The sequence below is a fragment of the Manacus candei genome, unplaced genomic scaffold (assembly GCF_025592945.1).
Source record: "Manacus candei isolate 608988 ecotype Guabito, Panama unplaced genomic scaffold, ASM2559294v1 h1tg000028l, whole genome shotgun sequence".
In the NCBI taxonomy this organism is placed as follows: domain Eukaryota; kingdom Metazoa; phylum Chordata; class Aves; order Passeriformes; family Pipridae; genus Manacus; species Manacus candei.
The window spans coordinates 27,012,133-27,028,756 of NW_026138076.1; the positions used below are offsets into that span (position 1 = coordinate 27,012,133).

The 16,624-nt window shown below is 38.5% G+C and overlaps 1 protein-coding gene across 6 annotated transcripts in view; it reads right to left on the reverse strand.

The window, feature by feature from the left end:
- The window catches only part of TMEM131L (transmembrane 131 like), a 77,065-nt gene that overhangs the window by 1,671 nt on the left and 58,770 nt on the right, over positions 1–16,624 (reverse strand). For 4 of the 6 annotated variants that reach the window (XM_051790519.1, XM_051790518.1, XM_051790516.1 and 1 more), the window contains 12 exons: positions 16,362–16,547; positions 14,637–14,786; positions 13,475–14,091; positions 11,153–11,307; positions 9,740–9,864; positions 8,050–8,207; positions 6,974–7,159; positions 5,853–5,931; positions 4,837–4,922; positions 3,418–3,538; positions 1,240–1,328; positions 268–410 (listed from right to left, as the gene is read on the reverse strand). In XM_051790519.1, coding sequence (XP_051646479.1) covers positions 268–410; positions 1,240–1,328; positions 3,418–3,538; positions 4,837–4,922; positions 5,853–5,931; positions 6,974–7,159; positions 8,050–8,207; positions 9,740–9,864; positions 11,153–11,307; positions 13,475–14,091; positions 14,637–14,786; positions 16,362–16,547 — 2,095 coding nt within the window. The remainder of the gene's footprint in view (positions 1–267; positions 411–1,239; positions 1,329–3,417; positions 3,539–4,836; positions 4,923–5,852; positions 5,932–6,973; positions 7,160–8,049; positions 8,208–9,739; positions 9,865–11,152; positions 11,308–13,474; positions 14,092–14,636; positions 14,787–16,361; positions 16,548–16,624) is intronic. The other 2 variants (XM_051790520.1, XM_051790517.1) reach the window with 1 other exon arrangement.

A 16,624-nucleotide genomic window follows, 5' to 3' on the forward strand; every position in this document is an offset into this window, starting at 1 on the left:
TCCATATGTAAGACGATTTTAGTCAATTTTCAGGAAAAAGGATCAGTCTTAAAATTTCACAGACAAGGTCAGTAACATCCTTGACGAACAGCTGGGAAAAAGCCAGGCTACCAATGCCAATACATATGCCAATACCAAATACATATATCAGGCTACTTAAAAGATTAATGAAGAATATGCAAGCAACAGATAGGGAGAAGACAGAAATGCACTACAAAGGCTTTGAAGAAGTACATGAAGGCAGCGCCTCACAGTGACAACACTCACTGTGGAGTTGACATAACTGGTGGGCTCCCAGGCAGGTGGCAAGTTGGGATGAGCATTCCAGGTTGAGGGACAGTTCTGGTCAATGAAAGCTGTATTCTGCACTGCTGCAGTACCTGGGAAGCCACTGGGATAGTTCATGTTTTCTGCAGTTTATAGAAACAGGAAGACAAATTAAGGCTTTTGCAATATAAACACTACAAACATTTCTGTGGAAGAATGCTGAATCTTGTCAAGAGTGAGCCAGGCTGGAACTGACCTAATCCTTCAGCGACTTCAGGCAGCTTCAGGGTAGCACAGCAGTGAAGCCTAGCAATTTCTGTCAACAGGACTACCACTCTCTATTAGGGAGCCACTAACAAATTGTTATCAGGAGGATGGGATAAAGAGTTGGCAACTCCTCTACTGGAGAACAGTCTTTATTAGCCACAGAACATGCATGACAGAGCCTACCCAGGCCTCACTGCCAACATGTCTCAGCTCTAAGCACCCAAGGGAACACCGTCCTGCCTGTGATACTCTAGTCTGACCTTTAATTATTGCTTAGGTAGGTAATGCTAAAGAATTCTAGATTGCTGCCAGTGTGTTCCCCAAGCCAAGAAACTCTAGCCTGGGAAGGTAATTGGTCACAAGAGGCCTTGTATTTCACACACTGGAAGGCAGGAGCCTGCCAGAGGGGAAACAAAGAAAATTGTACAAAAAGATTTCTGTAATACTGTAGTCACAAGCATTTCTCTCTATTCCCTCTGAGAGTCCTGCATACCACCTTTTCAGGCTTAATAACTCCATACGAAGGCCAGTCTTCTCATCCACCACATGCTCACATTGTTTATTTCTACAGAGCACTCAGTCAGCTGGAAAATGTAAAGTCCACTTAAGCAACGAATGCCCAGATGTGTACAGACAAGCTCAGCCTTTTGTTTTATAAAAGGTGAGAGGAAAATAACCATGCTCTGTGATGATTCATAAGCTTACCTTCTGGGAAAGCACCATATTCATTCATCTCTAGTGGACAATACATGTTGGAAAACTGGCTGTCACAAGCTGCATTCCAGTCGATGAAGCTGTCCCAAGAAAAAAAATATGCTGTCAGAAACAATTTGCAGAACTTCTGAAAATTATTTAGAAATATTTATTTAACGTAAAGCTGTTGGATGCAAAATGCCTGTAACTGATCATGAGGTTTTTCCCATTCCATTTGTCAATTTTGCCAGTATCTACTATGTGCCACTACATAATCACAGAGATTCTCTCACTGAATTCTTTTTCATCTGGGAGAATGAACAACTTGTAATGACAGCTACCAGAGTCCTGCTATGCCTGAGTTCAACTTCTTCTTCCATAAAAATAAAGTTGTACTTCTTTTCCACAATCATGGATAATGTGATTTGGGGTAGAAGAAAACTTAACACATTGGAATGCTTGAGAATAGCAATTAAAATTGAGATTTCTATTTTCCTCACAACATGTGCTAAAGTCCTGTTAAACAATATGTTTTCTAAACTACACATTAATTTGTAGGGATTATACTTCTTTTAGTTAAAATAATTTCAAATTTCAAAAAGATTTTTCAAAAGTAATTCCTGAAGACATGTCAGTAGTGAAACAAGCCCTGCTATGCCAGAAGGTTGAAGTAGTCCAAGTCTGGATCCAGTCTGGACAAGGTAGACATATAAAAGGATTTCATGTGAAGCTGCACTAATTCAGTTTTACTATTCTGCCAAGAAGTTATCGTAAGCTATCACTACTAAATATCAATAAATAATTACGTGCAAGTAGCATAATATGGAATCTGCCAGCAATCCCCATATACTTCATCTGACTTAAGAGTCTGACAGACCACTGGCCATTGCACCCATTCAACAGGACTGCAGTCTGTTGACATGACAGAATTGAGGTTAGCAGTCTGGTTGGGATTCCAAACCATCACTCAGAGATTTCTGCATTACCACTCTACCATGGAATCGGTCAGGTGACCACAGCGGAGTCATCTGGTCCAACCTCCCTAAGCACATTGCACGGAATTGCATCCAGACAGTAATATCCCCAGACTCCATAAGCTCTGTGCAATCTGTTCCAGTGCATGGTCACTCGCACAGTAAAGAAATTCTTCCTCATATTCCTTCACGTTTCTGCCCATTGCCTCCTGTTCTATCAGCTGGCACCACCAAGAAGAGCCTCCCTCTCAGTTGCCTCTTCTTGAGGCAGAACAGGCCCAGCTCCCTCAGCCTTTTGTCATAAGAGAGATGCTCCACTCCCTTGACCAACAGGTCTCTGCTGGACCTGCTCAAGGAGTTCCATGTCTCTCTTGTACAGCACTCACCAGGGTGGCCTCACCAGGGCAGAGTAGGGGGGTGGGATCACCTCCCTCAACCTGCTGGCAATGCTCTTTCTACTGCATCCCAGGATACCAGTGGCCTTCTTGGCCACGAGGGCACACTGCTGGCTCATGGACAGCCCGTTGTCCAGCAGGACCCCCAGGTCCTTCTCCTGTCATTTTGGATGACAGCACATGACTTGAAGAACTGGCTGTATTTCACTGCTATGTGGTGGCAGAACATTTCTGCATTTCTCTAGTTTGTGGTGCATCTTTCATTAGTAAAATTTGACATGTGAGTAATGTAAAACACAAGAATTAATCAAGTTCATTACTAGAGGAAGATCAACCCAAATACACACAGAGCCTGAAATATACCAACTCGTATGCCTAAACCACCTTCAAACTGGAATAGTTGTCTTTTTATAATGATGTCTGCTCATGCCATTTAACACAAGTACACACTACATAACACACCCTGTGATATACTGAAGCTATGTATTTAGCAAGAGGATAAGAAATTTAAAAGCCAGGCCCTCTGCCTGACAATGCAAAAGATGTGAAAGGAATTAATAACTTTCCAAAATGTAACTAATTAAACTTGAAAGAAGTTATTCTAGAATATCTACATATGAATAGGAACAGCAGTGAATTTGTCTTAGTAAAATTAATCATTGTGTACTAATGGAAGAGCATTAACAACTGGAACTAAGATTGAAGAGGCAGCAAGAATTTAACTATCATCTGCCTTACAAATATAAGTCAACTACAATCCTCTGCATCACAGAAACCTAAACAAAGCATTAGCCATACTTTTTACATAAAATGTAACTTGCCTGTTGTGAACAGAGGGGGTTTCCTGGATCATGCACGGTATATTATTCTCAAGGTTGTAGTTTAAACTGTTTGTCATGCAGACTGGCTGGGCAGGCCACAAGTCTCCTGTTGGGTAAAGACCTAAAAAAGGAAAGGGGAATGAAATGCAGAGCAACAGGAAGGAGACTCTGCAAACTCTGTCACAATGACATTTTATTCTCAGATCCACAGTAAGGAATGTATGCTAGAGAAAAAAATCCAGAGTTACTAACCTATTTTTTTTGTGATAAATGTCCACCTTCAAATCTCAAAATTTCTATTTTTTATAAAAGATATATATGAAGACTCGACCTAATAAACTGGAATTCAATAAAACGGTAAGAAATTCCTACAGAGGAAGGTGGCACCCTTCCACACAGCAGGACAGAGAGCAGGGATGTGATTCCCACCGGCCTCCTTACCCCTACACATCAGTCAGGAAGCACCTCTGAAGTCCAACTACACAAAACCAGTGGCAACAAAGTCAAATTTTTAATAGACTGGAGCCATTTATAACCAAACAATTTATGAACTCGTATTTAGCCCCTAGAGCAGATATTCACTGTGCTGCTCCTTACGGACTGAATGCCCTGACTACCCACAGATACCTGGTTCCCATCAACTCTGAGAGAACTGGTAGATGGAGAAAGGAAAAAATCCAAATCAGCAATTTCCATGAAAAAATGGTTGCAAAGTTAGCTCTATTGCATTGTTTCATGTGACACATGTTAATACTATTACCACGTAAAAAGTTTAACCAGCATTTGTATCCTATCAGACACACGTTAAACCTACATGAGAAGGGATAGCGATGGGTAGGCAGTGCTGTTGCTTAAAGAACTATGTCTCCTAACCAGCTTTCAAACTCTACCATGTAGCATGATGCTTTTATGAATCCCACTCAAAAAGCTAATATTACTTCCCTTTGAGACACAAACAACGAAAGCTCAAGAGTTTTAACAGCTCAACCCAACCTCACTCATTGCTTTCAAAGAAAGCAAGTCCCAACTGTGGAAATTTAGAGAGAAATTTCATGTTTGTTTTGAGTCATGTTTGAGCTTCACTTTAACACAGCAACTAATGCTCTTGATCTCCCAACTGCATTGCTTTTGGACATAAATCTGTGCAAAGCAAGAGGATAAAGAAAATAAAGAATTCCTAGAACATGAGTTGAAAGCTAAATGCAGTCTTCACACAGAGCAGATGCAGCAAAAATCGTCAAGGTTATAAGTAAAAATTATCAAGGTTATAAGCCTTCATTTGCTAACTTTGAACCTAAGTTGTTTAGAAGTTCTAGTAACAACATGTCTATCGAGTTGGCGTACACAAATGTTATTAGCAACATCACTGAAACTGCTTGACAAAATGTGCAAAAACCAGCTTCAGTTTTTAATACTGACCTTTATTTTTGTCAGGATCTGCAGGTATGTCAGTGAAATTGGGACATAAGGTTTCAGGATACTGGGGGATGCTGTTCATATCTCTGCTGAATTAAAATAAAATTTAATTTTTTAAGTCTAGACACTGTTATGTTTCATAATCCAAAGTATTTCAAAGGAAATATACAGAGATGTAAAAAATATTCTAATGAACATCATGATTGCTGCTGCTTTCCCACTGTCCTGATCATTCTTATTTTTGAATTACCACTGTGCAATTTTTTAAGGTTTTTTTTTCCAGTTAAAAGCCAGTTACTTATCACACATGCAAAATTAATAAAATTAATATGCCTTAATTATCCCACTTTTATTATCCAATAACAACCTACTGGAAATTAATTCAACAGCTTATTTCTAAAATTGGAAAACAGGTTATAGTTCATGAAGATCAGTAGGACCTCTCATAATGTTTCAACAAATTCCAGGCAAGTTTACTTTTATGTCCATGAAGACACATAGACACACACTAGCATCAATTTGATATTCATCAAAACCCATCAAAGAAACTAGTAAAAATGAATGGAAACATTTTCAAGCACCAGAATCCCAAAGGAAAAGGATTAAATTATTTCTCCTAATGAAAACACAAAGTGAAGAATGAGAAGTGAAATGAGGACTCACACTAATTGTAGATTCTATCTCTAATACAGTAAAGAGGTAGAAAGGAATGTAGGGGAGGGAGGAATCAATTTTCATGCTGTATATCCTAGAAGAACATTATTCCCATTAAAAGAATAGCATCAACTTGAAAGTCTCTCCCACCTTTTTTTCAAAAAACATTACTACTTTAATATAACTAAGTGGAAATATAGTAAGTTGCTTTTCATATACTGAAGATGATCTTCTTCCAACTAGTAAGTACAATCAGATGATCATAAAAAATGACAACAGGTAGGTATAATTTACCAAACTGAGACACAATTTCAAGTTGGTGGTGTTTCTTTAATGTCTTACAGGTGTAGATTAAAATTTTTTACCTGGTATTGCAGATGTTATGAGACAGATTTAAAGTGATAGGAGTTTCAGATGGAAAATCATTTTGTGAAATATTCTCTCCTAAAGAAAAGAATGACTGTGAAAATCAAAGGTCTTTAAAAAAAAGAAGTATGCATAGAATATACATACACACAAATAGATTCATCAATGGTGTTAATTAAGTTTTCTCTCAGACTGGATTATCACTAACTGCATTAATTTCAAAGCATGTTACCTAAGTCCATGTGGTTTAAAATGTATTTTATGACTCAGATGTGATTACCATACTCTTAATGGAGAGGTTCACCTGTTACTATCAAATTGATTTTGAATTTGTATTTACTTATTTTCCTTTTTTTTTAAGGGGCATTATAATTTGAACAAACAGAAAAGTCATATACACACAATTCGTTATCTTTTAGATCTCAGGTTCGGATACATCATGTCCTATCATTCAGTAATGTAAAGTTTTATACATACACAAATACACATGTAAGTTCCTGCATATTTTTAAATCATTCAAACCATATTTTTTCATGCACTCAAAGTTGGGTTTGCTTGTGTCACTTCAACATTTTAAAATTATGGAAGTGACAGGGTTTACGCTTTCAACTATTTTAATGATATTCAGGCATTCAAAAATTGCAGTAATGAACCACAGCTCCCATTTCTCATAACAGTCAACTGGCACAGGTCTCCTGTCTACTTATGCCTTGAATACATCTATCCAAACCCCACATCCTCAGATCTGAACTGCTTTCACACATTCTTCATTTGTGCATTTCTTAAATAGCTATAACATTTTAAAAAGAATAATATGATGAAACATAAATTCAAAGGCAGAAATTGCTCTCAGTTCTCCCATCTTTCCACAAAAACTAATTCAGATTCCTCCAGTGAGGAGCCTGATGCTTTCTCTGGAGCCTGACAGGTCATCTTCATTTCCACAAAACTTGTGGTACTTCTTGTCAAGTACAAAGTTATTTAAATCTCGCCCTCTGTTTCTGAGAGGTGCCCTATAAAAGGCAAGTTATGTGCCCCATGCTGTGGTAGCCCTTTCCATTCAGAAGGAAGGCAAAAACTTTGCCTGCCACTGTGAAGAGGGACTATTTGCAAAACTTACTGGATGGAAGAAAATGCCTGGCAGTAATCATTGGCTTTTTATCTCCGTCTGAACTGCTGGTACTGCTCCAGCTACCCCAGCTCCCACGACTGGCACGAACACTTCCTGATGAACTTCCACAATCAGAGCTTGAATCAGAACAAAACTTCTCCAAAGACTTCTTTTTGGACCGCTGATAAAAGCTTTCTAAAGAAGTTGGGAAAAAAAAACAACCAAAAAACCAACACAACATTTAAGAAAGTTTTGTCAGTGAAAAGTCATCTGAAACATAAATTTACCCGTATTCTCTGTATTTACTGACAGTAAGAGAGAAAATATTTACTGATAGCCTCTGTAAATATACCAGCCCCTACCACAAGGAGCTTATGTCCTACACAATGTCCCAGTAAAATATCCCAGTAAAATAAATGCAAGTGAGGATAAAGTGCAGCTACAGGCAATAGGTCGAAAGAAGAAGCACATACTGTCCTTTGAAATATACAGTTAGCACTTTAAACATGAAACATATCCTGGCTGTACGATCATGCATACTAAGAGCAATGACAAAATGTTGCAAGTAATGAATTCATAAGTGATAGATTCTCCTTTCTTATTATCTCATCAGAGAGGCAAACGACTATTCTATAGACATTGATATCTTTCATCAGATCTCATCTTCCCAAAAGTCAGGGAAAACAGATGATTAAAATCCTGACAGAAAGGCAGGAAGCAGGTACCCAAGCTAGTGGGGTTTCTGAAAAATGACCTGCCTGTTCTAAAACTGGCCTTTGCAATACAGTTGCTTTGGTTAATACCTGCTTTCATTTGAACACACAAGACTGTCAGTCCTACATCAAGAACAGATGGATTATGGCTTCAGACTGACTCATTTTCTGATTTCCATCACCAACCAACCCCCTGGAGAAAGCATGCAGAGCCCATCAAAAATGAGCACGTATTATTTCAGGCACTGTCATCTTAGCATCAGGGTTCAAAAGTGAGAAAAGCACAGGTCTCTCAAGAAAGGAATACAGCTCTAATGCCACAGAATCCATATTGTGTTTCTTTCCTCATTTAAGACAATTAAGATTGCGTACCTGTTTCTCCCTGTATAGACAAGCTCCCAGCTTTTTGGTCTGCTTTACAATTTTCTCCGTTACTCTGAGGACACCAGGCTCTTATTCCAATATTCGCTCTCAGATCCGGCCTTTCAAATTCACTGCACATATGCTTCAACTCACTCTGCTCAGGGACCCTAGTACAATCACACCCGAAGAAATATGTTTGCATTTTATATTTGCATTTTTCCTTTTCAGGCATTAAACACTGTAACTCACACACCTATTGAGGCAGGATGCAGGGGAAGGAAAAGTTTTGGGAGTCTTATTCCCCAACTTTACAGAAACCTAAAAAGCCTTTCTCAAAATACAATATTTCGCTACACAGATGACTACTTTTCAGGGGAAGAGGCAAAACAACGTGTATATTTAACTTCATTCTCTAATGCACTTGCAATCAGATGTTAGAGGAATAAGTACTAATGTGTAATAAGCACAGTCTAGTGCTGTACGAATATCCAGATACATGGAAAAATGTGCCCTGTGTTCATTTCACTGGCATAATTATAACCAGAATAAAATCATAATCTGAAGCGATCCTAAGTTTTTGCTAGTAAAACTGAAGTATCTCCATTCAATATTGTAATCATAGAGTATTAAGGAAAATGAATAAAAGTCAGCTGTCAAATTTCTATAGAAAGGGAATGGTTCCATCTTAACTCAGAAAGTAGCAAAGGCTGAACTGGTCCAAGGAACAGACACTGAACTTCAGTATTTCACTTCTGGTATTTTATCCATCCTACTTATAAAGGTGCGCGTGCAGCAAAGATTTACACATGTGCTGACTTCCCACACAATGAATAGTAATTTGTGCATAATGAGTTATAACGGTCCCTTCAGATTTACAATCTCCTTGTTAAGTCCACTGACCTCAACAGGACCGCTTGCAATAAAAATTAAGTCTGTGAAGGCTTTGTAGGATTGTGACCTTAATTCAAAGTGCTGGGGGAGGGGAAGGAGGACGATTTTCTCCTCAGAAGTGTTTCTATTCTAGCAGCAGTTTGTAAATAGTATTTTTTAACAATCCAAATAACTTAAATTTAAAATACATTAAAACAATATTTAAAAGTGATTTACAACTGACTTTAAAATGCATTTAAACAATCCTCATGGGGGAAAAAAGTAACTTTCCACTGTGCTCTCCATATTCTTTAGCCTAGTGCTGCTCTAGTCTTTTTAATCATTATGGCAAAAATGCAAGCCATCATCTCCTTTCTACATATTTCTCTTCCAAAATTACTAGAAGACAACATTCCCCAGTTACTCAATATAGCAGATGATTCTCCTGAAGATGGAATCATTTCAACAATTTTATTTTCCTTTTTTCACTGAAGGGAATACATAACTGGAATTTCTCCACATAATACACAATGGAAAGGAAGCTAACCATCAAACTTCAGAGACAGCACACTCCAGACTATAACAGAGAGCTACCACTGTTATGCAGAATGGAGTGCATCTATATAAATACAGATTTACAAGTGGAAATTTTATTTTTTTTTGCTGGTGATACTTAGTACTGCACATTCTTAAAAATAAAGCCTCAGGCAAGGATTGAAGTGTGTTTATTTAAACAGATAAAACAATCCTGTCTAATGTACTATTCAAAACCTGTGGAAACATGACAGTAACTTTGGATTTCTTCATGATTTGGTGAGGCAATACATACCTTGTAGATATATTAACGTTCTTCTTCTTATTTTTTCTAGATGTTCTATTTCTATTCCAATTCATATTTGGTACATTTCCTTCCTTTTTCTCCTGAGGTTTCTTCTTCCTATATGTATCTTCTTGCTAAAGGTAAAAATATGAGCTGAGACAATATGTACATTATAAAATGACTTTAACTCAGTCAATGAACTTCATTGGATTTTTCTAGCTAAATTTCTTTGGACAACATGACCCGACCCAAATGCATAGTTACTTCATGATTTAGTGCCTTTCCACAGCACATCTTCTTTCCAGCACCATGAATTTGATCAGCCTTTCCAAGACTCTGTCCATCAAGACAGCAAGAGATGACAAGAAAAATTTTTGAATTCCCAAACTTAGCATTTTCCCCTTCACAGCATCTAGCTCTGACTTCCAGGGAAATAAAAAAATGGAGGGAGAAAAAGTAAAGCAGTCAATAAAATTCCCAATGTGCTAAAAACAGAAAACATCTGCCAGATTTATGATCAGTTTGTGTGCAAGTTCAGCAGCAATAAATCCTCCCTCTCCTCAGCAGCTGGAGGGGGCAGGGGAAAGCCTTCATTTGAATTACAACTGAGAAAATTATGGAGTAAGTTACCAACAAATAACAGTAATTTAAAAAAATGCAAGAAACAAACTGAGCACCATCAGCCACACATGGCAAGAAGTTTGTAACAACAGATCCCAAAATAAGACTAGACCTTTTCTGACATATTCCCCAAGCATGGTTAGCGATTCCTCCTTACACTTTTTTTGCTGTGGGATTCCTATCCAGTAGACAGGATATAAACATAATCCAAATTATTGGGTTTAATAAAGTTCTGATAAAAGTTCTTTTAGTGTTTTAGGCTGCCTGCAACAAAGATACAGTCTGATGTGTTTATCATACTCAGAAACTAGAGGTGAAATGATCCTTCTCAGCAACTCTGCAATCTGTTAAGGGGCTTCTGCCTGCTGTATTCTCAAATGCAAATTTCTGATGCAAAGCCCTGTATTTGGAGATCAGGTCTGCAACTGAAGCCCAGCATGCCCACCTCCCCTCCCAGAGAATGTTCCCACATCATTAGTGTGGCTGATAGCTGGCATTAGATTCCAGTACACACGTGCTGCTCTGACAGTAACAATCTCTGGCTCTGATATGGCCAATATCACAATATAAGAGCTGTTTTAATTTTTACACAAACTGTTCATCATTCTATACAGCAGCATTAATACACAATGGATGTGGAACAGCACATCTCCTTAATTCCTCAGTCATCTGATTTACGGTGTTTCAGATCTGTGACTGTATGTAATAGTCCCTACATACAAACCTATATGTGTATACATATATAAATAAACAATAAAAAGATAATTTTAAATTTGAAAAGCAGAAGATCACAATACAAACCTCAGAACAAGTGGTCTCCTCTTTTGCACAGCATGGAGGCTCTTCCTTAGGTCCCTTATTAATTTTTTTCTCTGTGGAAGGCTTTAGGTTGATCTGCCTTTTTAAAGTCTCGCAGCTTTCTGCTTCATTCCTGAGAGGCACTTGCTGGCTATTCCCTACAATCAAACAGTAAAAACAGTTGGCTTGGCATGAGAATGGGTTCCTAATCATAACCACTACCTTTCTTTACAAACAGACTTGTGTTGCTTTCCAAAACACTAGGATACTAAGCTCTAGGCTGATGACACTGAAAATTTCAAAATCAAAAGTTAATGCTGTGTAAAAATTCTTGGAGCAGTTGCAAAAAGTAGCTTTGTGGTTGGTGTGGTGCTGGTTGGTTCATGTTCATGAGCACACCACTCCTAGCACATGCATAAATTACACAAGCCCCGCTCATCTTATCTGAATTTGAGCTATTTGGGTCAGTCATCAATCTGTAAGGTAGAATCTGAAGCTAGAGCATACTGGGCTAAAAAAAACAAAAAAACCTGCAAGCTGAGTAGAGAGAAGACTTTTTAAGAATGGGTAAATCAAACTAAGGACAGCCTTTACTTGGTGCTTTACGCCTCTGAAGTGCCCTCTGCGTTCACTATGAAGACAAAGGGAAATCATCCTTTTTTAGGATGGGTTCCACATTAAAAGTTTCTTTTCTTGAGAGACTTGTGAGGGAGAATTATTATTTTGGTGTAACAAAGTCCAAAAGGTGAAAGATTCAAGAGGAAGCCTGCCTCAAAAACTAGCTGAGTTGTCCAGTTGAGTCACAGTCCTCACCTGGGCCCTGCCAATGCTGGACAGGACAGCATTAGCTTCACCTCTAATCAGTTCCAGGTGACTGCAAAAGGAGTGCTTGTGAATGAAACATCAGGCAAGGGAGGCTGACAGAACTCTAAAGAACTCTCTGTTGACCTCCAGCATACAAACCTGCAAGTACCCAAGGTCTTGAAGACTCTCTGTTTGCACAAAACCACATCTGTAACTATAATCAAGATACAAACACTGCAACATGGTACTTTTTAGACTTATTTATCCCATGAAACATCTTGAAACAACTTGAAATACTCACATCCCTGATAGCACAGAAAACCATAACTGCTAATAGACAACAAGGGAGCTTACCTATAGTGCTTTACCACTAAATACAAGTGACTGGTAACTGTGTCAGGACTCCTGAAACCCTCTCTCAAGGTAGAAGTTTTGTCAATGAAAGAAGGTCTATTATCTCCCAACTGGTTTATGTATAATCATGATTTCCACAGCCTGTACTCAAAGCTACTTTCCTGTGCACACAAATACAGTTAAGACATAATTACTGACTCCCACATCCCCCCTCTCTCTCCCCCCATCTCATCTCCTAATTCAAAACAAACAATAAAGGACACTGCAGTTTAGGAGCACAGGGTCAAAGTACTCCGTACGTATGAGTGAAACTATCCTGCCTCTACCTGAGACTGCACACCTGTACCCGCTGTATCTCACAGACGATGATACAACGAGAAACAACAGGCCCGTGGTAACAGCTACATGCGACAGCAGGGCCTGAAATCCTTCTGTGATCGCTCACTCACTGAACTCTGCCACAGCTACAGCAAATGCCAGTTTTCAGCATTCAGCTACTTTGCCAAGTGCCTCAGTAAAGCTGAGCTTCCAGAGGATACATTCTCCTACCCTGCTTTTGACTTTTCCCAGGTGTTCTTTTGCTGCTCTTAAAATTTTGAATTGTGAAGCTAAGAGATAAGACTTCCCAGGTAGCTTATTTTCACAGTTTTAAAAAAAGAAAAGATAAAAAATATAGCTATGCAATTACTAAGAGAAACACTGATCTGCAGATTCCTACAAAATGTAAGTTCATAGCATTCTGATGTCAGTTTTTTGTTATTTTAGGTAGTTTCATCAAAGGAGTTCTGCACATCCAGTTCTGAACATCCTTGTTGGTGACTATTAAGCATCATACTGTCAGTGGACTTGAAAATTGCAAACTGGGATGCTTCTAAATATCTGACAAGGGCAATTTGTGTCTTATAAGCAGATCTATGATACCAATTATTTTAACTGTTAAAATGCTACAGCACAAGATTGAAATCTGCAAATGAAGCAAATTTATAACTTATGAAACAACTTTCAATGCAAGCTACTTCCTTAGGAGTGTAAACAGATAAATCACAGTGAACGCATCAGAAGTATCACATCTCCTTGTCCCACACAAAAGACAAAATCCTGATCATAGTGAACTCCTCAAAAGATTTCACCTAGTAACTTAGGGTAATAGAATTTGAAAAAAATTACCACTAATTTTCCTAGAAATTTCCTGCAGTTCCGGCTGTTGCTGAGGTGAATTTCTGCACAAGTGACTTTCAGGTAGCTTCTTGGACATCTTCACAGGACAGAACTCCTGTTCTTTGAGCTCAGCTAGATTTTCTGAAGTTTTAAGGTTAGTTTCCTTAGGAAACATACATGTTTGAAGATCTTCCTTCAGATCACACTCTGAAGAAGTATTTTTAATGAGAACTGTATTTTTCAGTGTACTTTCTTCTTTACCCAGAAAGTCTTCTGGAAGAGTTAAATTCTTGTTAACGTTTATGCCGTTTGCATACTTCAGAGTTACCCAGTTCTCACTGACAACATCAGTGCAAATGTCCTCTTTTGGTGCTGAGATTTGGTTCTCTGCAATCTGATTCTGTTTCTCATCAGTAGCTGCAATGGCACTGCCAGCTGCTGTGTTTGGTTTCTGCTTACTGTAGTAAACCGAACATTTGTGTTTCTTTTGAGAGTGGCTGTAGGTCGCAGGACTTCTCTTTGCTGCGCTCTGACTTCGGCTGGAAGAAGTGCCTACAGATAGGAAGCCCTTCCCTTTACCTTTATCTGAGGAACTGTAGGAATCCATAAATGTCTTGCAACTTCCCCTGGAGAAGAAATAAGTTATTTGGGGTTATTTTTCTTTATAAAGCTAAGATGAATTGCTTTATGAGATATTTTTGTAAGAAACGAAAGGGGGGCATATTCTCAAGCCATGAAATTGCATTAAGTCTTCACTTTATCATACATCTAAGCACATTCTGATTCACTGGGAGTTGAGCAAGACTAAGTATGTGCTCAGACTTCAAACACACTTACATGCTTCAGTGTAACTGACCACTCAAGAGGGTCAGATTTGTGAATCATCAATGTATTTTCCATTCTTTCCATGGTTGCCACACATGGTATATCCTTTACTTTCATCACATAATTTTTCCTTATGCACTACTGGCAATATACAAGATTAATAAACCCTTGAGTTCTTCAATTTCTTTTGTGTGGAGATAAACATATACCACAACACTGAAAGTTCTCTGAAAAGAGGTTGCTTAGAACACCATCTCCTCTAAACCAGCCCACAGCAATATCACAATACAAACAGACAGAAAGCATCACACCAAGGTACAAAAGAAGAAAAAAAAAGTATTTTTACTTGTAGGAATCGGAGCTGATTACGTCAACAGTGTTGCTGTTCTGCTGTGGTGAAGAATTAGGATTTGGCCTCTGTCTTGATTTCATGAACTCTGCTAGAATATACTGGGCTTGCTGGAAGGCTATCAGAATCACTCCGAGCAGGGACAAACTGCCAAAGAGAACAACAGATACTGATCTCTACAACATCCAGAAATATTCAGTGAAAGAGTTAAAAAGCTTCTAACAAGATGCACTTTTGAAATATTTTGCTAGTAAATTCTAAGTAAAAAGACAGACAAGAAAACTCAACATAGTTGTGAAAAGTAATAGTTGTAATAGCCTTCCTTTTTTTCCTTATAGTCCTTACTAGTTATTAGGTCTATAAAATAACTCAGTCATGAGCTTTAAAAAAAACTAACAAAGAAGTGCCTTCTAAAAAAGCTAGTCATTGATTTAGAGATAATTTAAAAGTCTCACTACAAGTCAATGACTATACATTGTAGAATGATACCTATCAGCCTTCTGAGTGCCTTCTATTCATTCATGATAGTCATGTCATTATTTTGATATTTATTTAATACTGTCTCTTTCTTTTCCTAGAGAAAATGCTGGCATAAAATGAGCCACAAATGCTACCGTATTTCTGAACTAAAAACCAAGTTGCAAAATATCCTCTTTATACATGGTGTATTAATTGCACCAAAAATAAATGGATCAGAACAAAAATCTTTGTAATTCATCAAACCACCTTTCTCAGTCATGCAGTATAAACTTTGTTAGCAGGAAAACAGAACAAGAAATTCCTGATTTTTCAGATCCCTACAGTCCCTTTTTGTTGCATCTAGAACCACACAATGTGGTCACTGCTATTTCTTCATTTGTGCTCTGTTTTCCATGTCAAAACAATGCAAGCAGCACTGCAGTGTGCATCAGGATCTCGGATATGCATCAGCACATGTATGTTACCATCGCGACATTCACAGTCACTGCTTCTTGTAGGAATTCAGGGTTGGTGTGATGAAAGCACTGAACATCACCTGTGCCCAACACAGCATTCAGTTCACACTACTCAGTGTGAAAGGTCAGTAAAGGAAGACAAAAAAACCAGTATGTGCAGAAGCAGAACCCTTCATTGTTTTACAAAGGTAGTCTTCTTCAAAGCAGTTTAGCATGTGCCAGCAAAGAATCAGCTAACACAAGCCCCACCATCTTTCTGGGGTAGCCTGTTTTGCAGTGTGCCTAGCAAAAACTAACCATAAACACAAATAATTTTTGACATGTGAAAGGAGAAAAGAAGTAGAAGAAGAAGCAAGTCCTCAAGTAGTTGTCTGAAACTATAAATAAAATTCACATTAATTTTCCAGGAATACTTAAAGGGAATCTTCAAGCCCACTCAACTCTATTTATAATGTTCAGATACTAACATGTTACATGTGTGTCTCTACTGTGGTGGGAGCAAGCCTTCTAGTATGCTGAGAATTCCCATGGGGATATCCTAACCCTTTTTCATTGCAGCCTTAACATGGAAGTTTATCAGGAGGAGCAGCAAGAAATGCTTGCCAACTCCATCACCAGCTACTGTTACCACACCTAAGCTGTCACAGCCAGCTGGCAGGACTCTCGGGAGACAGATGCAGTAGAGATTTAAGGTCATCACAAAAAATCTAACAGAAGGCAAAAGTGCTTGCTGATCTTTCCCTGGCAGGTCCCTTTCAAACTGTTGCAAGGGTCCTGAAAGCATTACCTTACAAAGAGGACAGTGAGCCTCCAGAAAGACTCTTCCCAGCTGGGGCCTGGTACCACGTCTGCACATAGTGGTAATAGATGGTGAGGAAGAGTCACGTTGAGTGTGAAGTGGAACTCCAAATCAGCAGCAGTCACCAGTGTAAGCTCACGAATTACCCAGGAAGATGTAAAGTCAGGAGTGAATCTATTAGGAAAACCAGACAGAACTGGTGTTACTTTTCCATTTTTGGGCTGAATTTAATTTTCTGAAGTCACATTGAT